Source organism: Esox lucius, chromosome 2 (genome assembly GCF_011004845.1).
Source record: "Esox lucius isolate fEsoLuc1 chromosome 2, fEsoLuc1.pri, whole genome shotgun sequence".
NCBI classification, from domain to species: Eukaryota; Metazoa; Chordata; class Actinopteri; order Esociformes; family Esocidae; genus Esox; species Esox lucius.
The window spans coordinates 14129829-14157212 of NC_047570.1; the positions used below are offsets into that span (position 1 = coordinate 14129829).

At 45.6% G+C, this 27384-nt stretch overlaps 1 protein-coding gene across 5 annotated transcripts in view; it reads left to right on the forward strand.

Moving 5' to 3' along the window:
• nptnb (neuroplastin b) overlaps positions 1-27384 on the forward strand; it is a 43845-nt gene that overhangs the window by 12199 nt on the left and 4262 nt on the right. For 3 of the 5 annotated variants that reach the window (XM_010878944.5, XM_034296861.1, XM_010878937.4), the window contains exons 2-6: positions 8921-9268; positions 13302-13482; positions 14122-14216; positions 22054-22187; positions 22307-22580. In XM_010878944.5, coding sequence (XP_010877246.1) covers positions 8921-9268; positions 13302-13482; positions 14122-14216; positions 22054-22187; positions 22307-22580 — 1032 coding nt within the window. Of the gene's footprint in view, positions 1-8920; positions 9269-13301; positions 13483-14121; positions 14217-22053; positions 22188-22306; positions 22581-26833; positions 26912-27384 lie in introns of all 5 variants that reach the window. The other 2 variants (XM_020055942.3, XM_020055934.3) reach the window with 1 other exon arrangement.

Sequence of the window (27384 nt, forward strand, 5' to 3'; positions counted from 1 at the left end):
CGGTTTTTATACCTTATTCATGTCACCCATAGACAAACGATGCATGCGTTGAAATCCACTCATTAGCCCCACTAGAACCCCCGGGAGAGATCTGCAAAGATGTGCTGCTTTTGTAGCCTATTCACATGGAAAAAAAGACGTTGTATTTTTCCAAAACGTATTCATAGCTTATTCATGGACAAATGATGCATGTGCTTAAACTACGAGTCTGGAACTATACACTAGTGTTTGAATGAAAGCCTTTTTGTAGCTTATTCGCTAGGTGAAAATGTTTTGTATTTTTCCTAAAACTCCTCTCCGTGTTAGGATCTTTTGTTTATCAGTTCATCTGGTTGCCTTTTCACTATCCATTAAGTGTCATTGTTCTTTTTGTAGGCTTTTATTTTTTTATTTGTACAGTTACAGACTCTCCACCTCCATACACTTGTATTTTGAGTGTAATTCATTCCAAAAAAAAAAAAAAAAAACACATTAAACAACGTAGAAGATTAATTTGACTGATATCATTTTTCTTTCTTCATATTTTCTACAGATTCCGCGATAATATCTTTACCGTTAATTATTTTGGCCACGATAATCATGTAGTGAAACTCTGATTGTCACGGTTGTGGGATGAAGAGGACACAGGCGCAGAGTAGAGGTAGGTAAGGTAATCCATTTAATACAAAATAAAGAATGCAGGACTCCAACAAAACAAAAAAGCAGCAACCAGTGACGTGGGTATTCCTTACACAGGATAAACAAAACCAAAATGAACCACGCCTTGGGGCCTACAAACTACACTTAAATAGGGTCCCCAATTGGAGGCAATGACTAACACCTGCCTCCAATTGGGGAAACCAAAAAAAGGAGTAGAGGTGGCTAAAGGCCACCTCCTGTCCTGTCCTGGCTATGCCCCGAGCCCAGCGCAGAGATGGCTAGGGGCACAGCCAGGACGTGACAGTACCCCCCCCCAAAGGCGCGGGCTCCCGACCGCAAGACCGGGACGACCACACCCGGACCGGCGGAGGCTCAGCGCCCGGAGCCGCCGGCACAGGCCGGGGAGGCGGAGCCGCAGGGACAGGCCAGGGAGGCAGAGGGTCAGGAGACGGGAGAGCCGGTGGAGGGACAGGAACCGGCAGGAGAGCCGGCGGCGGGTCGTCAGGAGGAGCAGGAGCCGGGGGAACCGGCGGAGGGTCGACAGCCGGCGGAGGAGCAGGAGCCGGGGGAGCCGGTGGAGGAATAGGAGACGGGGAAACCGGCGGAGGGTCAGGAGCCGGCGGAAGAGCCGGCGGAGGAGCAGGAGACGGGGGAGCCGGCGGGGGAATAGGAGCCGGCGGAGGAGCAGGAGCCGGGGGAGGCGGCGGAGGGTCCGGAGCCGGCGGAGGAGTAGGAGCCGGGGGAGCCGGCGGAGGAATAGGAGACGGGGGAGCCGGCGGAGGGTCAGGAGCCGGCGGAGGAGCAGGAGACGGGGGAGCCGGCGGGGGAATAGGAGCCGGTGGAGGAGCAGGAGCCGGGGGAGCCGGCGGAGGGTCCGGAGCCGGCGGAAGAGCCGGCGGAGGAGCAGGAGATGGGGAAACCGGCGGAGGGTCAGTAGCCGGCGGAAGAGCCGGCGGAGGAGTAGGAGCCGGCGGAGGAGCAGGAGACGGGGGAGCCGGCGGGGGAATAGGAGCCGGTGGAGGAGCAGGAGCCGGGGGAGCCGGCGGAGGAGTAGGAGCCGGGGGAGCCGGCGGAGGAATAGGAGACGGGGGAGCCGGCGGAGGGTCAGGAGCCGGCGGAGGAGCAGGAGACGGGGGAGCCGGCGGGGGAATAGGAGCCGGTGGAGGAGCAGGAGCCGGGGGAGCCGGCGGAGGGTCCGGAGCCGGTGGGAGAGCCGGCGGAGGAGTAGGAGACGGGGGAGCCGGCGGGGGAATAGGAGCCGGTGGAGGAGCAGGAGCCGGGGGAGCCGGCGGAGGGTCCGGAGCCGGCGGGAGAGCTGGCGGAGGAGTAGGAGCCGGGGGAGCCGGCGGAGGAATAGGAGCCGGCCGAGGAATAGGAGACGGGGGAGCAGGAGACGGGGGAGCCGGCGGGGGAATAGGAGCCGGTGGAGGAGCAGGAGCCGGGGGAGCCGGCGGAGGGTCAGAACCCTGTGGGAGAGCCGGCGAAGGAGCCGGAGACAGGGAAGCCGGCGGAGGGTCAGGGAGAGCCGGCGGAGGTTCAGGGAGAGCCGGGACAGGCGAGGGCGCCGCTGAGGCCGGGACAGGCGAGGGCGCCGCTGAGGCCGGGACAGGCGAGGGCGCCGCTGAGGCCGGGACAGGCGAGGGCGCCGTAGGACGATGCGGGGGCTCCTGGGCAGGTGAAGGCGCTGCGGGACAAGGCGGCCAGTCCACCGCGGGCTCGGGCGGCGGCCAGTCATCCGCGGCCTCGTGCGGCGGCGGCCAGTCATCCGTGGCCTCGGGCGGCCAGTCAACCGCTGGCTCGGGCGGCGGCGGCCAGTCATCCACGGCCCCGGGCGGCGGCGACCAGTCATCCGCTGGCTCGGGCGGCGGCGGCCAGTCATCCGCGGGCCCGGGCGGCGGCGGCCAGTCATCCGCGGACCCGGGCGGCGGCGGCCAGTCATCCGCGGGCCCGGGCGGCGGCGGCCAGTCATCCGCGGGCCCAGGCGGCGGCGGCCAGTCATCCGCGGGCCCGGGCGGCGGCCAGTCCACGGCGGGTCCTGGCGGCGGCGAAAACAGGGCAGCGGGAGGAGCTGGCGGCTGAGGCCACTGGGCAGCGGGTGGAGCTGGCGGCTGAGGCCACTGGGCAGCGGGTGGAGCTGGCGGCTGAGGCCACTGGGCAGCGGGAGGAGCTGGCGGCTGAGGCCACTGGGCAGCGGGAGGAGCTGGCGGCTGAGGCCACTGGGCAGCGGGTGGAGCTGGCGGCGGAGGCCACTGGGCAGCGGGTGGAGCTGGCGGCGGAGGCCACTGGGCAGCGGGAGGAGCTGGCGGCGGAGGCCACTGGGCAGCGGGAGGAGCTGGCGGCTGCGGCCACTGGGCAGCGGGAGGAGCTGGCGGCGGAGGCCACTGGGCAGCGGGAGGAGCTGGCGGCTGCGGCCACTGGGCAGCGGGAGGAGCTGGCGGCTGAGGCCACTGGGCAGCGGGAGGAGCTGGCGGCTGAGGCCACTGGGCAGCGGGAGGAGCTGGCGGCTGCGGCCACTGGGCAGCGGGAGGAGCTGGCGGCTGCGGCCACTGGGCAGCGGGGGGCGCTGGCAGCGCTGACTGCGTCTCCCAGGCAGCGGGGAACGCTGGCTGCGGCTCCCAAGCAGCGGGGGGCGCTGGCTGCGGCTCCCAAGCAGCGGGGGACGCTGGCTGCGGCTCCCAAGCAGCGGGGAGCGCTGGCTGCGGCTCCCAGGCAGCGGGGGACGCTGGCTGCGGCTCCCGGGCAGCAGGGGGCACTGGCGGCGCTGGCTGCGGCTCCCAGGCAGCGGGGGGCGCTGGCTGCGGCTCCCGGGCAGCAGGGGGCGCTGGCGGCGCTGGCTGCGGCTCCCAGGCAGCGGGGGACGCTGGCTGCAGCTCCCAAGCAGCGGGGGGCGCTGGCTGCGGCTCCCAAGCAGCAGGGGTTGCTGGCGGCGCTGGCTGCGGCTCCCAGGGAGCGGGGAGCGCTGGCTGCAGCTCCCGGGCAGCAGGGGGCGCTGGCTGCGGCTCCCAGGGAGCGGGGGGCGCTGGCTGCGGCTCCCAGGCAGCGGGGGGCGCAGGCTGCGGCTTCCGGGCAGCGGGGGGCGCAGGCTGCGGCTTCCGGGCAGCGGGGGGCGCTGGCTGCGGCTCCCGGGCAGTGTGGGGCGCTGGCGGCGCCGGCTGCGGCTCCCGGGCAGCAGGGGGCGCTGGCTGCGAGAACCGGTACGGCGGGTCCCGATAGCCCCACCAGTCCTCACATCTCCCAACATCAGGGAAAGCCCTCATAGGCCCCCCCGGCGTTGTTGCCCGACGCCTAGGAGCTGGCACCGGGCAGGGCTGGGGCACCTGGACTACCCCACACGTGAGCACGGGTGGCACGGCCGCGTCCTTCCATTCCGCCTGCCCCCACAGCACCCCGCCAAGAAATTCTTGGGGCGGACACACGGAGGTTTGCTTACGTCGCCTCCGTCGACGTCTCCTCCGGGGTGGATGCTGTGGAGGCCCGGTGTGCCGCAGAGGACAGTAGGGGTTCTCCTCCTCCTCGGTGTCGCTGTCCGGCCAACCGAGGAGTTCCCCTACCGTCCATTTCTGCTGTGTCTCTTGGTGGTGGTTCATTCTGTCACGGTCGTGGGATGAAGAGGACACAGGCGCAGAGTAGAGGTAGGTAAGGTAATCCATTTAATACAAAATAAAGAATGCAGGACTCCAACAAAACAAAAAAGCAGCAACCAGTGACGTGGGTATTCCTTACACAGGATAAACAAAACCAAAATGAACCACGCCTTGGGGCCTACAAACTACACTTAAATAGGGTCCCCAATTGGAGGCAATGACTAACACCTGCCTCCAATTGGGGAAACCAAAAAAAGGAGTAGAGGTGGCTAAAGGCCACCTCCTGTCCTGTCCTGGCTATGCCCCGAGCCCAGCGCAGAGATGGCTAGGGGCACAGCCAGGACGTGACACTGATATCATGACAGCCCTAACCTCAGTCCTACTACCAAGTTCTATAGTCCCCTGTCCTTTGAAACCCCCTACTCATTACCTTAAAATAACAAAACATACATTCCTCCGCAACTTAAGACACACCGCTTATGCCTTCATTGTGACTTGTAAACATTTCACAGCATACTAAAAATACATGCATATAAATGAATATAAAAGACAAGAGAATTCAAAACTGCCAACTTAAGAAAGTAGAAATAATATTAAAACAATATTCTGGTCTTTACCTCCAAAATTCCATCACAGCGTCCTGCCACAAAGCAAACATTTTTAAGGAATGGTTTGAGGAACACAACAAGTTCAAGGTGTTGACTTGGCCCCCAAATTCCCCAGATCTCAATCCAATTGAGCATTTGTGGGATGTGCTGAACAAATAAGTCCGATCCATGGAGGCCCCACTTTGCAACCTACAGGACTTAAAGGATCTGCTGCTAAGGTCGTGGTGCCAGATATCACAGCACACCTTCAGAGGTCTAGTGGAGACCATGCCTCAACGGGTCAGGGATGTTTTGGCGACAAAAGGGGGACCTAGACAATATTAGGCAGGTGGTCATAATGTTATGGCTGATCGGTGTAAACTCACTGACTAAATGTTGGGTACCTGGTAACTAACCTAGCACTCTCCACCAAACGAGTACTCTTACTGGTGATAGTAGAATTGTTTCAATGCCAGTGTGAGATGTATTTAGTTGCTTCCTAATGATTACCAGACATCCAACGTAACAAGACTTCCTACATCACCGCGTATTCCACTCCGATACAGATTGAGCGATTATAGGAGTGTCTTTTGGATGTGTCCCACATTTATATATACATTTATATTTTCACCCATTAAGATGATTAAAAAAAATTATCTCCATCCAGGATTTGTGTATAACCAAAGAAATGTATTGAAATCAGATTTGTGCGACCCAGTCTGTACATACAGCACGCATCAGGGTTTCATGGAGACACATAGGGCTTGAGGGAAAATATACTCAGCCAGTGTTACTAAGTAGTCACATGACTTTGCATCAGATCCAGCAGTGCACTTTGACAGAAATGACACAGCACACAACATCAGTTCCTATTATGTGGTAAACCATCGAAACACTTCTGTAAACAGAGAGCTTTGTACATAGAGTTAAGAAAAAAATTATTTGATCCCTGCTGATTTTGTACATTTGCCCACTGACAAAGAAATGATCAGTCTATAATTTTTATGGTAGGTTTATTTGATCAGTGAGAGACAGAATAACAAAAAATCCAGATAAATGCCATTCAAAAAAAAATTATAAATTGATTTGCATTTTAATGAGTGAGATAAGTATTTGATCCCCTCTCAGTCAGAAAGATTTCTGGCTCCCAGGTGTCTTTTATACAAGTAACGGACTGAGATTAGGAGCACACTCTTAAAGGGAGTGCTTTTAATCTCAGCTTGTTACCTGTATAAAAGACACCTGTCCACAGAATTAATCAATTAATCAGATTCCAAACTCTCCACCATGGCCAAGACCAAAGAGCTGTCCAAGGACGTCAGGGACAATATTGTAGACCTACAAGGCTGGAATGGGCTAAAAGACCATCGCCAAGCAGCTTGGTGAAAAGGTGACAACAGTTGGTGCGATTATTCTCAAATGGAAGAAACACAAAATAACTGTTAATCTCAAGAAAACACTTGTACAGGCCCATCTGAAGTTTGCCAATGAACATCTGAATGATTCAGAGGAGAACTGGGTGAGAGTTGTGGTCAGATGAGACCAAAATCGAGCTCTTTGGCATCAACTCAACTCGCTGTGTTTGGAGGAGGAACTGCCTATGACCCCAAGAACACCATCCCCACCGTCAAACATGAAGGTGGAAACATTGTGCTTTGGGGGTGTTTTTCTGCTAAGGGGACAGGACAACGTCACTGCATCAAAGGGACGATGGATGGGGCCATGTACAGTCAAATCTTGGGTAAGAACCTCCTTCCCTCAGCCAGGGCATTGAAAATGGGTTGTGAATGGGTATTCCAGCATGACAATGACCAAAAACACACAGCCAAGGCAACAAAGGAGTGGCTCAAGAAGAAGCACATTAAGGTCCTGGAATGGCCTTGCCAGTCTCCAGACCTTAATCCCATAGAAAATCTGTGGAGGGAGCTGAAGGTTCGAGTTGCCAAACATCATCCTCGAAACCTTAATGACTTGGAGAAGATCTGCAAATAGGAGTGGGACAAAATCCCTCCTGAGATGTGTGCAAACCTGGTGGCCAACTACAAGAAACGTCTGACCTCTGTGATTGCCAACAAGGGTTTTGCCACCAAGTACTAAGTCCTGTTTTGCAGAAGGGTGGAATACTCATTAAAATGCACATCAATTTATAAAATTTTTGACATGCGTTTTTCAGGATATTTTTGTTGGTATTCTGTCTCTCACTGTTCAAATAAACCTACCATTAAACTTATTGACTGATCATTTCTTTGTCAGTTGGCAAACAAACAGAATCAGCAGGGGATAAAAAAAAAGAATCCCTCTCTGTACCTGTCTGGTTATCCTCACATCAAAGCAATACAGGAAAGACAATGCTTCCACTAATGCAATATTTGTTCAGTAACTCACAGGTGTTAACCTTTATGTTTAATTGACTATCAGGTTTAATGTTGAATCTAATAAACTAGTATGTGGCGTAAACATGTAATATTGGCATTCAGGAAAGGTTATGAAATTGGTGGTATGACATTTCTTTACTAATCATTTACTCATGTCATTTTTCATTATTTTGTTCACCATCCTCTACACTTTTGGATAACAGCACTTTTGTAGATAGTTTTATTTTTGCACCAAACATTGGAAGGGATCCTTTGTCTTGTCAATTAACCATTCCTTTATGGATTTGAATGTGTGCATGGGATCACTGTCTTCCTGGAAGACCCACTCATGGCCTAGTTTCAGCCTTATGTCAGACAAAACAGGTTTTAGGCATAAACATCCAGGGATGTGGTAGAGTTGTCCTTTCGACTTTAACATGGGCCCAGGAACAGTGGAAGCAAAATAGAACCGTAACCTCAAAAATACCCCACCATATTTTACAGTAAGTTATTTTCCACATCTGCGACCTTCTGTAAATGGCATATTCAACCGCTGATGTGCATGGCCAAATAAATCTATTTTTGTTTCATCTGACCATAACAACTGGTTCCAATCCAAGTGCCAATGCCATTTATCAACTCAAGGTGCATACATTTGTTGGATACTTAAAAACACAGTTTTTTCTGCAACCCTTACAAATAGGCTGTTAGTATGAAGGTTGTGTCTATTGTAGATTTCAAGATACTTACTCATTGGTTATCCCAATGGGCCACCAGATTCTGTAAAGGACCATTGTGCATTTTCCTGCCGTTCTCTTTGGTTATTGGTGACAGAGTTTTACATACATGGTTGTTACCTTGTTTTCGTACCCCAGTAATAACAGGGAAGCCACTGAATACCACAGTACAGTCTGACATATACTTATTAGTGTACTCAAAAGAAAGTTCAGAAGGCAAGACAGCAGAATTTTTTTATCCAGGCACGGCCAATATCCCCTAATGCCTGGTTATTGAACCCACACCACTGAGGGGCTGCCCCAAAGCAAGACATCTCACTTGCTCTCGAATAAAGAAAAATTGGGGATGTGTCTCAAAGACCGATTTTCCCTTTCTGTTATGTTTCTGGGGTGCTGTTGTATAGGGTGAATGCTGTTTATCAGTCTTTTTAATTTTGAGCCTTGCATTTACCCACCTCCTTCACAAAAATGCCCATAAATGAAATGTCTTCACGGTTGCATGATTAGTTCAGTAAAGTGAAGTAACACTGGATAGTGACACATTGAGGTTTCAGGGGCCATTAACCTGTTTCTCATTCACATAAATATCTTTACTTTATGCTTTGTGGATTGCTTTCTTCTTGATTTGCCTTTAATCATCCTCTTCTTTTGTTTCCAACTGATCCCTTTTTGATTTCCTCTTCCCTCATTCCCCTGGCCTCTACATCCCCTGGTTTATCCATCCCCTGGTCTCCCTTTCTCCTGGCCTCTCCATCTCCTGCCCTCTTCATTCCCTGGCATCTCCGTCCCCCGACCTCCATTCCATGTCCTCGATTCCTTGGCCTCCCCATTCCTTTGGTCTTTCATTTCCTGGCCTCTCCATCTCCTGGCCTCTCCATCCACTGACTTCTCATCCCCTGGCCTCTCCATCCGCTGACCTCTCATCTCCTGGCCTCTCCACCGTCCCGTCCCCCCACACTCTAACCCCTTTTCTACCCTTCTCACCTCCCCTGCCACCCCAACACACTTTTCCTCTCCAGCTGGGTTTGTGAAGTCGCCAATGTCTGAGACTAAGCTCACGGGGGACACCTTTGAGCTGTACTGCGATGTGGTCGGTAACCCCACCCCAGAGATCCAGTGGTGGTACGCGGAGATCAACCGTGCTGACTCCTTCAAGCAGCTGTGGGATGGCGCCCGCAAGCGCCGTGTGTCCATCAACACAGCCTACGGCAACAATGGGGTGAGCGTCCTGGGCATCACTCGCCTCACACTGGAGGATTCTGGGACCTACGAGTGCCGGGCCAGCAACGATCCACGGCGCAACGACCTGCGCCAAAACCCCGCCATCAGCTGGATCCGCGCCCAGGCCACCATTTCGGTGCTGCAGAGTGAGTGGTCTATGTCCTGTAATACCTAGATGGTAAAGGAAATAACAACTAACCAACCCCTGCTGTCCTCCCAGCCCAGTCCGTTAAAGTGCCCTCTCAGTTCATTCCCACACCACAGCTGTCTCTGGTAGGGACAGAAATAAAACAGCACCTACTGTATTTCAAAAAGCCTTTTTATTTCTGTATAAGAAATGGAAGACATAGTATTTCCTCAAACATAAGTTTAAGTTGTGTGTTTTTATTTTTTATTTCATTTGAATAACTTCTTCGTGTTCCCTTCCACCCCCTGCTGAATTTGAGGATTCTCTTAATTCTGTTAAGATCCTTCTTCCCCCAAAACCCTGAGCATCTTGTAGTAGATGACCACAAACCCAGAAACCTCCCCAGTCTCTTTCCAACTGCTACCTTTCCTCCCACACCAGACTTCCCTACATATAAGCCATTCTGGCCACTCCTCTGTCTCATGTGTCCTCTGACCTTTTTAAGTTTCTTTCCCTACTCTCTAAAAATACCAAATATCATCCATTTCAGGATATGGTGTTTTTGTTTTAATTTTGACTATCTCTTGCGTTGTTGTATTTACTTCAAAGCCAGGCATAATCCTACGCTATTCAGCCTAGGCAACATTGCGGTGCTTTGAAGTTCTGCCACTTAGTTTTGCATCTAGTCCTAAGGAAGGGGTAGATGGAAGGTAAGAAGTCACAAGGAGGTAGCGGTCCAAGTGCAATTAGTGCCTTTTGTTTTAAACTCATTACTTGTTTTATACTGCTAATTCAATAAATGACAGAACCCAGTGAGGGTCTTAAGTGTCTTTTTGCCTTTTTAGATTTGAGATAACTGGATTCATTGCTGCAACTATCAGCCGACTGCCTCTCTCTGGACTTGCCTGTGTACTACATGACCTTGTGCCTTCTTAGCCATTATTAAGTGTTCAAGCATGAATCAGTAATGACATTATCTTCTCTGCCTCTGCTGTATTGCATACAAACATTCAATCAATCTGAATGTCAACTTGACCCTTTCAATTAGTGCCTGCTTTAGTGAGTGGCCTGTTTGTTGGAGCACAGGGAGATGTGGAATGTTGTCAGTCCCATGCTGCCAGACACTGTCAGAGGCCTACACCAGGAGGAATCTCCTTCATCTCCTGAGCATCTACGATCTGTCTGTTAAAACGTGGTGTGCACCACATTGCTCTGTTACTGTCTGACTGCAAGGGATGCATGTACACACTGCCTAATCTCATGTTATACTTCACTCCAACAGTAGCTTGGATTGTAGGCATTAGGCCTACAGAAGAGATTTCTAACTGGAAAAAAGTAGCTAAATGAAACATTTGCTTTTTTAAAGAAAGTGTGAGCAGATTTCTCTTCCTACTAATCTCTAAAATAACTAAACCAGACCTTTTGTCATCCAATATATTCTGTCATTACTGAGAGTTAACCTTATCATTATATACATGAAATGTATGTACCATGTATGTAACAAGCTATGTTGTTTGAGAATTATTTCAGATGTGTGATTGTGTTGTTTTAGCCATTTAGTTTGTGATTGTGCGTCCATCTGGAGATCCATTCCAACGTGAAGGCCGTTTTGATGAACTCTAATACTGTTAATACATAAAAAATACCTCCATAGCTGAGGTACAACTTCATCAGCAGTGTATCCCATTGTACTAAATTCAGTATTTAGAGTTTGGTGAGAAAGTTTGTACTCCGTTGATAAAGATGAACACAAAAAGTCTTCATATACTGGTGACATATTGCTCAGAGAAATAATTTTTTTGTAACTAGTAATAATTCTCAGGTTTGAAAGTATGTATTATAAACCTTCAATTCCTCACCTGGCAAGAAACACTGAGCCTTTTTTTGGAATATATTTGGAGAACGCATTGGGAGGGATTTTAGACAATTACTCCAAATAGTCATGTCATTGGCTGGTGCTTATGGAATTTAACCTAACAGGTTTCCAATAGGTTTCAAGTTCAAAGACTTGAGATGGCGATTTATGGACAATTCTTTGTTTGGTGTACAGTTTATTGTTTTGCTGGAAGGTTTTGATTTTAAAGACAAAACCCATTGAAACCGTGTTCGGGTGACAATATCTAGAATCCAAAAGGAATCTGTATGTTGGAATAGTCCAAGATCCTTCCCAAGGTGTTCTCCAACTCATAGAGCATTTTAGAAAAACAAGAATTGCTGGTAAGTTATTGAAAGTAATAGTGTAAACAACTTTTGACCGCAAGGTTTATTTTATTTTTTTAAGTGTATTACCTGCATTAATGAATAAAATAATATATAAAGAAAACCTTTTTCTGTGAGCAACCACATTAGCATAAAATAAATAACATCGCTTCACCAGGTTGTTTATCATTCACTTCACTGTTTATCTTTATCCACGGTGAGAGATGTCCTCACCCCAGTGAATCTCTACAGGCCTACGTGTGACTTGGTATTGATCCCCTCCCAACCTGTTTTGTGGTATAGCTGCCGAGTTTAATGCACAGGGGAAGGGGAGTTGGCTCAACATACTGATCAAGTAGGCAAACATCCTCCCTAGGTCAGCAATAAATACCCATTTAGGGCAGGCAGCATCCTTTAGGACTCTACATGTGCATCATAATGGAATGTACTACACTGCCTAAAGAGGGTTACTGTGTCAACGCACACAGTTGTCATGAGGCTTCGACTATCCTAAACACAGACGTGTCCAAGTGGGTCAGTGCCTGTGTGCTGCGCAAGACATCACCATTCATTCTTTTCTTTTTCTTTTTTCAGCAGGTGTCCTACAAAATGACCTTCTGAGCTGAGGAAACCTATAGAAAGCACTGTGACTTTAATTCAGCTGTCTCGGATATACTATCCCTGTGTAGTCTGTTTATATTCAGTGAATGCACACAATGTGTGGGCTCAGTGAGTGGCCTGTATAGGGATCCTGAAGCAGGGATCGAAAGGGGGAGACGAGAGCTGAAGGGTGAGGGGAAGATATAGGGAGAGATATACCCCTAGTGATCGGATATACAGAGCTGCAGGAGAAGGTGCCATGAATGCTAATAGAAGAGTCTAGCCAGGGCCCTGTGACCCTCCCCTCCTCTACCAGAGGTTTGTGGCCACCATCAGTAGTAACATTATTTGAAACTCCTCCCCCAGCTCCTCCCTCCTCTCCGCTGGGGTTCTGTAGTTGCCATGGCTGGCACGCCCTGGAGAAGAGATAATGGAGGGAGCTTCCTCACTACTAGAGGCTGTCTGCCTGCTCCCTCTGATGACAAATCCTGCCTCCTTCTATATGTCCTTGAGAAATGGACCGTTGTGTTGCTCTGTCAGCAAATACGTCTAATTATTATGCTAGTAAAACAGCTAGTGGTGGCTACGGTGTATTGCAGCCATTGGACTGAATTATCTCTTTGAATAATCTTACGATATGTTGTAGGTTTCATCAGACTTTTCCTTTTCAAATGCCATCCTGAATTACTGTTTACAAATGTACAGCATGCATCTGTTATTGATGGTGAAGTCACACTGAGCGCTACAGTGTGAATTGGGCATTACAACAGTACTTAGTTTAGGTTCAGGAGGTTAGAAAGTCAAAGGCTTTTTGTCCTCGGCATCGTTTCAAATAAATAGTTTCCAAGGCTGTCATGTCAGTTTGATTATCCATGGTCATAAAGCGTGTTCATCATGAATCCATGCAGAGGAGTGTGGGTACGGGGGAGAAAACAAACAAGGTCAGTAGGGAGACCAATCATAACTGTACTTTTACTGAATAGTCAAACTCTGTGGACTTTTTCTGAGAATATTAGGATATTATGATAAAAATACTGATAAGGAGTGCTGCATGTATATTCATGCTGCAGCCTATTATTTGCTTATGTTCTTGTATACTTCGTGTGGGTTTTTCCTGTCTTATGTTCATGAAGCCCCTCCTCCCACACAGGTCCCACTCAGCAGCAGTGTGCTTTTAACATGACTATAGTTCCGATATCATTTTGATCCTCAGTTCTGTGATAATTGGGTGGCTGTATCTCTATGTATTTCAGAGCCCAAGATCAACGCGTCAGATCAGATCATTCTGCCCTCAGAAGCGAAAGGCCCCCCTATCACCTTGCAGTGTAACCTCACCAACGCCCACGATGGCCACAAAGACAGCTTCTGGATGAAGAACGGAGTGGAAATAACAGATACAGACACACGGTCCAAGCAGAAGGTTACAGAGTACATGTGAGTACTTCAACCAGTTCTCTTACTGGGGAGCTCACACATCCCATTTATTGGTTACACACCCTATCAACAATAAGATCCAGTCCCCAAAGAAGGAAGAACTGTCTTACATTGAAAACATTCAGACAGAAAATGTCTAAACAAAAAGCCCAGGATGAGTAGCTGCACCCGTTGCAGTTTATAGCCATCAGAGCAACCGTCCTCTGTACTGCCTAGTGCCTGAAGCCCTAGTAGTCCCCTCAACACCGCCAGCCAGGTACAGGCGGTTACATGCTGGGTAGCTCCCTCCCTGTCACTTTCCATCTCAGAACTGTACAAACAGCTGACCCCAGAACAGACAGCTCTGTCCTAACCTCGCCTTTCCCCCGGCTACCTAGAACACAGAATCGTGCCCAACAATCTACCCTCTAGGGTCTCTGTAAACAATAGCAGAGAAATGCTATTCGCTTTGTGTTCCTTTTGAAAGATACATCTTTTTCAGGCAGAGATTTGATCTGAGAAGAGCAGTTGGCCAGATTTGAACCCATGCTGCACCAGTATGTGCAACAGAGCCACAAGCCACTGGGGCCCCCTAGGCCGCACAGTTATTAGTGACTGAACTGAATGTTTGGGAGTTAATGATTGTGTGGTTTGTTGCAGAATCAAGAAACCTAGGGCAGAAGATGCAGGGGAATACATGTGTGTTTACAAGTTTGACATGGCTCCCAACGCCAATGCCACTATTGAAGTAAAAGGTAAGACACATTTAGCAATATTAATCAGGGCACGGTTTCCTGATAACGTGGCACTTATGAGGGGTTAACGATGCACGTAGCCTAAAGATGGACTCACACCTGTTTCCCAAACTACTTTATAAAGTGTGTCATAAGTGCCACGTTAAGGCCGTTTGGAATGGAATTAGGCCATCTTTGGGGTTTGAATGAAATTACGCCATGAATATGTTTTAAAATATAGGCGATGTACTCTACTACTACTCAAACATCAATAAGAAAATGTAAAACTCGAAGAAGTAGTGACATTTATGGTGGACAACCAATTGGGTGGACTACAGCCAATCAAAATCATATCTCCGGAAACTGATCATGTGACATCCAATTATCAGTTCCTCTGGTAGCTATATATGTTACTCAAGTAACATAGCAATCAACACATGATTGGTTACCTGGGAATAGAAAGAATAGTGGGGAGAATCCATTCTAATTGTTTGGAATAAAAATGGAACGCAAGAGAAAACAAGCATTCAGAGCAGAATAAATCAATGTTCTTCTTGACAAGGTAGAGGCACCAGCACCTATCCATCAAAGTACAGTACTGGTATGATGCAGGGTTTCAGACTCGTGAAATTGACCAGTTGCATTCAAATCACTACATTAAAATCCACTCATGCACTAATTATATAATTTGTCTAAATAAACTGGTCTAATTTTTAATTAGTTCTATTGCCTTAATATTAACTGTTTGCGATCACTCCTCACATGTAGAGGGAGGCGCTATTTCACAAAAACAGTAAAGTGCCTGATACAATGGACTAACGAGAGGAACCATCAGTAAGTTTTGTTATTTTTCAGCTGGGGTAGCTACAAGTGGTCCGGAACACTTGTTAATTAACGAGCGATATAGTAACGCATAGATACGTGCCACTTAAGTAACTATGCTTTTGGGAAGCACACCGATAAGATAACGATGCACTTGCGTGCATCTTACTATCATCTCAGTGCTTTGGGAAACCGGGCCCAGTTAGTCAAAAACACTGGGCAGCTTGACTGTTAATTTCTTTAAATGGCCTCTATTTAAATCCATACTGTCATCTGGCCCTCCGCCGTACCTAACATGGCTCTGAGAACTTTCTGTTGGCAGATCGCCTTCTAGTGACAGGCGTTGAGATGTTGCTCTGGTGATGTGCTGTGATGATGACAGCCTGTCCTCTGGAAGCTCCTGCCAGTCACTGACAGCACAGCTGAAGGGAGAGATGGAGTTCTGTCTTCACTGCCCTCTCTGTACACTCGATTCACACAGACAACCCGTTCTTCAGGCTACTCTCTCCTCTTTACACACTGGTCTAACAATTAATTCAACTTATTTTTTGCTGGCTACAATAGTAACTCTTTAAACCCAATGTTGCATAGATATATTGTCTTTCAACACCTAGTTTACTGTCTGTATGTGACCATATACATGAAAGGAAATCATTAGCTTCAAAAATAGTTCCTAATAATTACAAGATTGAAAATTACACAAATGTAAAAAAAGGTGAATTGTTCTCCACTGAACAGTTTTCAAAATATTCCAGATACAAATTGTTGTAATGTCAAGGCTTTGCTAAGAAAATATACCTGAGAATAGGGCTTTAGCACAATGTAGAAATGTAACATTACACAAATGATGTAGCAATTTCAATAACATGTATTCATAACGACTTTTTTAAATAAATAAAAATCTTTACAGTTTTAGCTTGTAGCATAACATAATTCAAATGTAGCTACAAATTATATAGGTCCAATATAATGTGGATGTAAATCAATATAATTAATATTATATATTATTTTCCGGTGCATCTAACTAAATGCAGAGCACCATTGCTACCACTGCCAAATGTTAAAGTACTGCTGACAACTGTTCCGTATCCTTCACTGATGTCAAAGGCATTTCTAGAACTTGTACCCATGTGCCCAATATACAAGTTGGCATATCAGCCATTAAGTGGAAAGGGGGATTTTCCTCTGGGTGAGAAAGAACTACCAACACCCTGTTCTAGAGAAGCTCGCCTACACGTACAATGCTTAAGCCAATTTGTTGTGACATTGCTACAGCGGTGCATACTGAGCGTGGCCCTGATTGTTATGCCTGCTGAGGTTATGTTAAGCGCTAGCTGCCTGCCTGGATGGTTGGTTATGTAATGGGGGCGATGACCGTGTATGCTCTGTGGATCTGCTGGTTCCTCCTGCCTGGGTGATGACAGTCATCTCCAGTCAAGCCTCAGGGTCCTGGCCCTGGGTCTGTGGAGAGGGAGGCAGACAGGGAGGATGCAGCCCCTGGCTGTTAGAGCCTGTGGACCAGACTGCTTACAGGATATACAGAAACAGTCATTTTGATCGAAAATCAAAGTATTTTAAATAGATGCTAATGCGTGATTTCGTATTTATTGTTAAAGTTCGGGGCCGATTAAGAAATAGGTAAAATAAACGCTACAAAAAATAATTGTAAGCGGAAATACATTATTGTGTCCATGTGCATCTTATGAGGGATTTTAGTTGAAATCCAGTACAGTCTGTTCCACCAGGTCCCATATTAGGCCTGGTGGATGGGCCCATGCAGGCCAGCTTGTGTGCTCTATGCTCCTGGCAGCAGAACTCTGAGCTCCCCCCAGCTCCCTCCGGCTGCAGTGTCCTTGGCGCTCCTATCTCTCCAACTCTCAGCTCAGAGCGAGGCAACAGATGGAGGCTTGTGTGATGGTGCTGTGGGATTAAGGCTCAGAATCCGCTCCCAGCCATTTCTAATGGCAGGACTTTATTGTCTACGATGATACATGTTCTGAGAATGCATGTTTTGCTCATCCCAATTTTTATATATTAGTAACAAATATTATTTATATATAATTTTTTGTAGATTTACTTGAATGAATTACACCAATATTACTTTTTCCAGTATTACTTTTCAGTCAACTGTACAAGCCCACAGGATAATGTCATAATTCCTAATTCCACACATTCATCACATTGGAGCTCAAATGATTTTTAAACTCAGTGGTGAGTCAGGAGAAATGGGAGGTGTTAAATATAGGCAACATAAATCAGACTGCCTTATCGACTTTTCAGAGATTTAGACTAACAGAACGTGTCCCTTCTGCGATATCTTTCTGACAGACAGACAGACACACACACACGCACTCTCACACACCCAAACACACACATGTGCACACACACACACACACACAGTCTAGCACTGTAGATCAGTAATCAGACGAGCTGCCAGGGGTGTGAAATTGAAGAGTTCTGCTTGTTTTGGCACCACTCAGAGGGCAGTCAGCCTCCATGCTGTCAGTCAGTCACAGTGGAAGTGAGCTCGGATTAACACAGACAGATAAATGTGGCCCCTCCTCCACTAGTCAGAGAGCATGTGTCCCCCGTAATTAGAGGAGGAAGGATGATGTCACTAGAAACTCAGCCATTCCTGCTTCATGATCGTCCACGGCAATGGCCACAGTGTGCTGCAGAAAAAACTGCGGCTCCAGGCCAGCCTCTCCCTTGATCCTGCTTAATTGCATGGAAGGAATTACCGTAATTTCAGGGATTAGTGAAAGGCTGTGGCAGTTATCTCCCTGGACCAGAGTAGAATTTAACGAAGGATTCTCTGTGAAAATCCAAGGTGTCACTGGGTTGTAGAGTATGACCTTTGTGAAAAAGTCTCAGTCAATCATACTGTTGACTAGTCTTAATGAAATGAATGACACACCTAGACAGTGCTGGAAGTAAGCCACAGGAAACCATGAGCTCTATCTTTCAAAGAAACTGGACAATAGAGTAAAACGTTTCATTGTCTATCCACCATACTGTGGTGATTAACAGATCCCCACAACAACCTCTCCAAACGGTATAGGTACTGTAGCCAATATGTGTATTTATCAGAGGGACTAGAATGAAGAATTACCCTTTCAGTTGGACTTTGTACAAGCGACAAATCATTATTTTATATCTTAAGAAAAGCCTAGATGCTATAGCTACTGTCATGTGAAAAAGTAAATAAGTACTTAGAAAGTTGGATCACTGGCTCTCATTCATGAAAAGATCCCAGATTCAAGCATGGGAAGAGACGTACCTTGTCGAAATGAGTGTAGATTTCATCGCAGATTGATACATCGGATATGCTCCCGTCACCCTCTGGCAATCATCAACCTATAAATTGACACCTTTCAGCAAAAATTAGAAGCTAAAACCGCTAATTAACCATTCGTCATTCTCCATGAAAAAATCAGCGCGGTCACTGAATACTCTTTTGCGTCTCAGATGTCTCGGCCCTATTAGCGGACACAATCTCCTTCGCAGCATCACCATCCAGCCAGAGCATCAGTTCATCTACTGGGTCATCATCAAACTACACTGAACAAAATTATAAATGCAACAAAGATCTAAGTCTTTCTCTATGTACACAAAAGGCCTATTTCTCTGTCTAAATCTGTGTTAGTGAGCACTTCTCCTTCGCAGAGATAATCCATCCACCTCACAGGTGTGGCATATCAAGATGCTGATTAGACAGCATGATTATTGCACAGGTGTGCCTTAGGCAGTACATCCAACCGGCCTCACAACCGCAGACCATGTGTAACCACACCAGCCCAGGACCTCCACATCCAGCATCTTCACCTCCAAGATCGTCTGAGACCAGCCACCCGGACAGCTGCTGCAACAATCGGTTTGCAGAACCAAATAATTTCTGCACAAACTGTCAGAAACCGTCTCAGGGAAGCTCATCTGCATGCTCGTCGTCCTCATCGGGGTCACGGCCTAACTGCAGTTCGTCGTCGTAACCGACTGGAGTAGGCAAATGCTCACATTCGATGGCGTCTGGCACTTTGGAGAGGTGTTCTCTTCACGGATGAACCCCGGTTTACACTGTACAGGGCAGATGGCAGACAGCGTGTATGACGTTGTGTGGGTGAGCGGTTTGCTGATGTCAACATTGTGAATCGAGTGGCCTACAGCCTATAATTATGGTTGTGACCATAAAGCTCAATTTTGGTCTCGTCACTCCAAATTACAGTGTGCCGGAAGCTGTTAAGCGTGTCAAGGTGTTGTCGGGCATATTGTAACCAGGCTTTTTTGTGGCATTAGCGCAGTAAATGCTTCTTTCTGGCAACTCGACCATGCAGCAAATTTTTGTTCAAGTAGTATCATATTGTGCTCCTTGAAACAACCACACCGTCTTTTTCCAGAGCAGCCTGTATTTCTCCTGAGGATACCTGTGGGGTTTTATTTGTATTCCGAATAATTCTGGCAGTTTTGGCTGAAATCTTTCTTGGCCTACCTGATCTTGGCTTGGTATCAAGAGATCCCCAAATTTTCCACTTCTTCATAAGTGATTGAACAGTACTGACTGGCATTTGCAAGGCTTTGGATATCTTCATATATCCTTTTCCATCTTTATAAAGTTCCATTACCTTGTTACGAAGGTTTTTTGACAGTTCGTTATTAGGGTAACTGCTCAACCCACAACCACTGATTTATTAATACTCTCACTAGTCAATGTAAGACCTGTTAGCTAATCAATATGCTAGCCACCAAAATTATAAGTATCCACCAAGTATGTGGACACTATAGGCATGAGTGACTTAAGAAAAGCAAGGCCAAGCAAGTTTGTCTAGCGCATTACATTCAAAAAAGCAATTCAAACCTTCCAAATGCATGAACAACAGAAAAAATATATAAAAAATGCAGCATGAAGTGAAAGGAATAAATCATACATTAAAAAAGGTAGTGATATCTATGTTTATATGTGCTATATTCCTAGTCATCTTATTTTATATTAACTATTATAATTGTGGTTGTTGTTAATGAGGCTGTTATGATTGTTGTTTTTCATGATAATGATGGTCTTATTGCACAACAAACATTCTTATATTTTGACGTTGGTTTACAGTCTCTGACAAGACTTGAGTTTGATTGTGAGCATAAGATAAAGATAATATTGATAAATACCTGCTCTGTCAGTGAAATGATAATACAATCATTTTAAGATAAAATTTGATCATACACATGTTTTATGAATGAGGGCCACAGTGCCCTGAACAGATGAGTGCTGCAATGCCAAATGACAAGTTTGGTGAAAACCAAACACTGCCTTCGAACAGATTAACCTTACACCAACCATAAAGCATGGAGTAGGTGGCATTATGGTTTGGGGCTGCTTTGCTGCCTCTGGGCCTGGCCAGCTTGCCATCACTGAGTCAACCATGAAGTCCATATTGTACCAGAAAATGTATGGGGAAAATGTGACGCCATCTCTCAAAAGGCTGAAGCTGTACCAAACGAGGGACTTGCAGCCGGACAATGATCCAAAATACACAAGCAACACTACAACAGAATGGCTCCAAAAGAAGAAAACAAGGGGTTGTGGAATGGTCAAAGCCCAAATCGCAATCCTATTTAAATGCTGTGGGGGGACTTGAAGCATGTCGTGCATGCAAAAAATTCTCCCAGTCTACAAAAGGGACTGATAGACAGTTACAAGAATCAGTTATATTAAGATATTTCAGCTAAAGGGGGCAACACCAGCTGTTGAAGCTAATGCTGAATTATTTTCTTGTGCACTATGCAATTACATGGCACCTTGTTTTCACTGATATTTGTAGAAGTACATTAACTTTACCTGTCAATAGTGTTGAAGTGAAGAAATTCGCTTTGTAACTTTCTAGGGAGTGTACTTACTTTTTCATGTAATTGCCATTAAAAAGGTTGGAGTCACTTAGAAATGTCCTTGTTTTCCATGAAAACATGTATAAAATGAGTTTGAATAGGAAATATAGCAAAATGAATGGGAAATATAGTCATTGACTAAGGTTAGAAATAATTATCCTTAATTAAAATAATTGTGTCCTAGTGATCCAAACACCTCAAACATTGATTTGTCTGTCCATAACACTGGCCTTCCAAGTAGAGCTCTTCCTCTGTCCAGTGTCTTTTTCTGAACTGTCTAGGTGTGTCATTTTTTCTTTTGCCCATCTTAATATTTTCTTTTTATTGGCTAGTCTGAGATATGGTGTTTTCTTTGCAACTCTGCCTAAAATCCCAGCATCCCGAAGTTGCCTCTTCACTGTTGATGTTGAGACTGGTGTTTTGGGGGTACAGTCCTATTTAATGAAGCTGCCAGTTAAGGACCTGTCAGGCATCTGTTTCTCAAACTAGACACTTTAGTGTACTTGTCCTCTTGCTCCATTGTGCACCGGGGCCTCCCATTCCTCTTTTTATTCTGGTTAGAGACAAAGTTTTTTTGAACCTGTAATCGAACCCACAATTGCTGATCCTCTAGATACACAACTTGTCTAAAAAGGCCAGGTTTTATTGGTTCTTTAATCAGCACAACAGTTTTCAGTTGTGCTAACATAATTGAAAAAGTATTTTTTAATGATCTATTAGTCTTTTTAAATAATAAACTTGGATTGGTAAACACAATGTGCCATTGGAACCCAGGACTGATGGTCTGGAAGCCTATGTAGGTATTCCATTACAAATCAGCTGTTTTCAGCTACAATAGTCATTTAGAACATTAAGAATATCTACACTGTATTTCGAACAAATAATTTGTATTTCTTTCAAAAACAAGGACATTTCTAAGTGACCCCAAACTTTTGAACGGTAGTGTAAATCTTAGACCCATTCCCCAATCTTCCATAATCTGAACATCTTCATGGTACTATAATGAATATAGGTAACTCAAAATTCACCTTTATTATCTGACACTTTATTACTTATACAAGCCAATGAAAAATTACATATTTGACAAAAAACATGTTATGTCTTGGATTAAATGTTTGAATTTGTACTGAAATGTATTTCACTCCTTTTTTCTTTGATTCAGCGGCACCTGATATCATAGGCTATAAGCGAAGTGACAATAAGAACGAGGGACAGAGTGCTCTGTTGTACTGTAAGTCTGTGGGCTACCCCTTTCCCACATGGACGTGGCGTAAACTGGACGGCTCAAAATACATGGTACGTCTCCTCCTTAGCTTCGTACGTCAGGCTAGATAGACTTTTGTCAATGTCTGGGATGTAATCATAACATTGCCTCTAAATCTGTGGAAATGTAATGCTACATTACTCTTCTTCAGGAAATCGACAACTCCTCTGGTCGCTTCTTCATTACGACCAAAGACAACTACACAGAGTTAAACATCATGAACCTGAACATCACCTCAGACCCTGGTGAATACCAATGCAATGCTACCAATCACATTGGAACCAAGTCGATGTCGTCCATCCTACGGGTACGCAGTCACCTCGCACCCTTGTGGCCCTTCCTCGGGGTGTTAGCGGAGATCCTCATCCTGGTAGTCATCATCGTGGTGTACGAGAAACGCAAGAGGCCAGACGACGTGCTGGATGGTAAGATGATAGACAACATTTACTTTTTTGTCAACCAGCGGATGCTTTTATCCAAAAGATATCTGTATGAGTAGTATTTTATTGGATCTTTTTGCGGTACCAGGTAAACTTGTGCCATGTTGTCTTTGTTTGGTTATTACACTGGTTAGCATTTTCCGGAGATGCTCATTGAAATGACTGAACTTAATGGAAAAGGATTCCTTAAACTCACTCTAAATAGACCAAAATGCTAATGACAAGGGAATGTTCAAGCTGTGCTTATGAAGTAAAATCTGTACCTGATGGCAAAAGGGAATTATTACACAGCAAAAACTACTGATGTTGCATCTTTACAAATACATTTTCACTTAGGACATATTCCTGTTAAGCAGTGACTGAAATATCTCATTTAAACAAGGATCAAAAACAAAATACATATAGTACCAGTCAAAAGTTTGGAAACACCTACACAAGGTATTTTTGTATTTTTACTATTTTCTACTTCGTATAATAATAGTGAAGACTATGAAATAACACAAATGGAATCATGTAATAACCAAAAATGTGATAAACAAAAAAAATACATTTATATTGTAGATTCTTCAAAGTGGCCACTCGGCGTTGATGTGCTGAGTCTTACAAAGCTATCAACCAACTTCATGACGTGATCACCTGGAATGCTTAAATAAAGTATTATGTATTTATTTACCTCCATGTCTTAAAGTAATGGAGTGTTGTTTCTCTGCATATTTGACTGGTTCTTGCCATAATATGGACTACTACAGTACAGACAAAATGATAGTCATCTTGATACCAAAAGGTGGCTACTATGAAGCCACAATATGAAATGTATTTGGATGTCTTTAACACTTTTTTGGTTACTACATGATTCTATGTGTTATTTCATAGTTTTGATGTCTTCAATATAATCCTACAATGAGGAAAATAGTAAAACTAAAGAAATTCCATTGAATGAGTAGATGTGTCTGGTACTGTGTATACCGTAAAGAGACATACATATACAGTGGGAGTATTTGATACACTGCCGATTATGCAGGTTTTCCCACTTACAAAGCATGTAGAAGTCTGTAATTTTTATAATAGGTACTGTTCAACTGTGAGTGACGAAATCTAAAACAAATATCCAGAAAATCACATTGTATGATTTTTAAGTAATTAATTTGCATTTTAATGCATGACATGAGTATTTGATACATCAGGAAAGCAGAACTTAATATTTGGTACAGAAACCTTTGTTTACAATTACAGAGATCATACGTTTCCTGTAGTTTTTGACCAGGGTTGCAGCAGGGTTTTGGCCCACTCCTCCATACAGACCTTCTCCAGATCCTTCAGGTTTCGGGGCTGTGGCTGGGTAATATGGACTTTCAGCTCCCTCCAAAGATTTTATATTGGGTTCAGGTCTGGAGACTGGCTAGGCCACTCCAGGACCTTAAGATGCTTCTTACGGAGCCACTCCTTAGTTGCCCTGGCTGTGTGTTTCGGGTCGTTGTCATGCTGGAAGACCCAGCCACGACCCATCTTCAATGCTCTTACTGAGGGAAGGAGGTTGTCAGCCAGAATCTCGCGATACATGGCCCCAATCATCCTCCCTTCAATACGGTGCAGTCGTCCTGCCCCCTTTGCAGAAAAGCATCCCCAAAGAATGATGTTTCCACCTCCATGCTTCACAGTTGGGATGGTGTTCTTGGGGTTGTACTCATCCATCTTCTTCCTCCAAACACGGCAAGTTGATTATAGACCAGAAAGCTCTATTTTTGACTCATCAGACCACATGACCTTCTCCCATTCCTCCTCTGGATCATCCAGATGGTCATTGGCAAACTTCAGACGGGCCTGGACATGCACTGGCTTGAGCAGGGGGACCTTGTGTGCGCTGCAGGATTTTAATCTATGACGGCGTAGTGTACTGTGGTCCCAGCTCTCCTCAGGTCATTGACCAGGTCCTGCTGTGTAGTTCTGGGCTGATCCCTCACCTTCCTCATGATCATTGATGCCCCATTAGGTGAGATCTTGCATGGAGCCCCAGACCGAGGGAGATTGACCGTCATCTTGAACTTCTTCCATTTTCTAATAATTGCGCCAACAGTTGTTGCCTTCTCACCAAGCTGCTTGCCTATTGTCCTGTGGCCCATCCCAGCCTTGTGCAGGTCTACAAATGTATCTTACACAGCTCTCTCTTGGCCATTGTGGAGAGGTTGGAGTCTGTTTGATTGAGTGTGTGGACAGGTGTCTTTTATACAGGTAACGAGTTCAAACAGGTGCGGTTAATACTGGTAATGAGTGGAGAACAGGAGGGCTTCTTAAAGAAAAACTAACTGGTCTGACAATGACCCGAAACACACAGCCAGGGCAACTAAGGAGTGGCTTCATAAGAAGCATCTCAAGGTGCTGGAGTGGCCTAGCCAGTCTCCAGACCTGAACCCAATAGAAAATCTTTGGAGGGAGCTGAAAGTCTGTATTGCCCAGCGACAGCCCCAGAACCTGAAGGATCTGGAGAAGGTCTGTATGGAGGAGTGGGCCAAAATCCCTGCTGAAGTGTGTGCAAACCTGGTCAAGAACTACAGGAAACGAATGATCTCTGTAATTGGAAAAAAAAGGTTTTGTACCAAATATTAAGTTCTGCTTTTCTGATGTATCAAATACTTATGTCATGCAATAAAATGCAAATTAATTACTTAAAAATCATACAATGTGATTTTCTTGATTTTTTGGATTCCGTCACTCACAGTTGAAGAGTACCTATGATAGAAATTACAGACTTCTACATGCTTTGTAAGTGGGAAAACCTGCAATATCGTGTGTATCAAAATACTTGTTCTCCCCACTGTATGTAGCCAACAGTGTGGTCCCCTATTGTTCACTTACATGAATGCTCAGTGGTACATAAGAAAGTGTCATTTAATTTGCTAGATAGAGACATTGGTTTTTATATAATGCATGCATAGTTTAAGCTACTGTAGGAAGGAAGGTTGCAGGCTTACCATTATTTTGTTTTTATATCCGTGAATACTGATCATGATGATAGCCACACTCCCACTCACTAAGCAGTGGCCTTTGATGCAACTTTTTTGTGAGGGTCCCAAAGCTCCTGCTCCATGTTCAACAGTACTTTCAATTAATAAAAAGCAGGCTATGCAACAGTTTGTTTTCACCATCTGCTCTAAAATGTGATTACTGTGCATCATTGAAAACAACCCTGTAGGCTACAGTACTTTAAACAGCACCTAACTCAATAGAATTGATATTGAATTAAAACAGATTCAGATAAAATAATAACTAATGATGCTACATGGATGCTTCATAGGTAAAATAATGACAATTGATGCAGTAATCAAATGCTGTGGTGTTTAGGTATTACAGTAATGTTACACTCTGCTATTATATTGGATTTTGTTAGGTCTAGATACTATATACAATCCCATTGATTCGTAGACCGTTCTTCTAGAATATATGCGGAATGTGATCTGAAGCTTTGTGAAACTCACTGTTTTGTTCTGAAGGTGTATTAAAGATCCTAAAAAAGTATGGCTTTAATTATAATGGAGAATCCTATTTCCTTTAAACAATGACTGCAGTTGCAGTCTTCGTTCAACTTCAAATCCTCAATAAGACGGGGCAGTCGATCTAAAAAAGTTAAATTGGCTCATATTAATTACATTGTTACCATGCAAACATTTAGAGGAGGCTATAGACATGGACTTGAATATTCATGAGGCTGACATTGCTGTGTTAGCACTAGCAGTGGAGGCCTGCTGTGAATAAATGACCTGTCAGGGGACACACTCCCTATACGCCATGTCAGGAAAGAGACAGAGACACCACTGCCTGCCACATAGCACTGCACCACACATTAGCTGCATGCTAATATGACCTTTAGAGGTGCTCCACGTTAGGAAATCAGGAGGGGGTCCACATCTAAACTTTCTAATTAAAGACTTGTAGCGCCATTGCTGTTTCACTAATGATGATATCCAGGGAACCATTTTAATACCCATCTGGAGAACTGATCAGCTCAATTAATTGACAATCATTTCGGGCAGTGAATCAAGGATGTTTAATGTTTTGTTTTGGCTTTGCCATGTAATTTCCATTTATGGTCGAGTCAAAGCCCAAAGGGTTACTGAGGGTTCAACCACCAATGGTTCCATCACACTTATTTAGAATATCAATAGCAAGATATGACTTAATTGGTTACTGTGCCTTCTTTCCCCCTCTTTCCAAATGGCATCATTATCTAAATGGGTGGTAAGTGAGAGATATTGCATGTTTTCAGATTAAATCTGTTTCTACTACAGTCTATCCAGACGAAGATTTCACTTGTTTATCAGGTTATGACTACTAAGTTCTTTGAATTGTCAATATACCCTGATGAGCCAAAAAATTATGACCACTCACAGGTGAAGCGAATAACTTTGATAATCTCCTAACAAAGGCACAAGGTCTGGGTAGATAAGAGGTATTACATACCTCAAACCGGTGACTGGGTGTTGGGTGCCCAAGGCTCATTGATGAGCGAGGACAATGAAGGCTAACACATCTGGTCCAAACCGACAGATCTGCTATGGCACAAGTCACAGAAAATGCTAACCATGGTTGTGTGTCATGACACACAGTGCATCGCACCCTGGTGCGTATGGGGTTGCGTAGCTGCAGACTGGTCAAAATCAATCAAATCAATCAAAATTTATTTATAAAGCGCTTTTTACAACAGCAGTTGTCACAAAGTGCTTTACAGAGACACCCGGCCTTAAACCCCAAGGAGCAAACAACAGTAGTGTTCAGAGTGGGGTCAGAGTGCCCT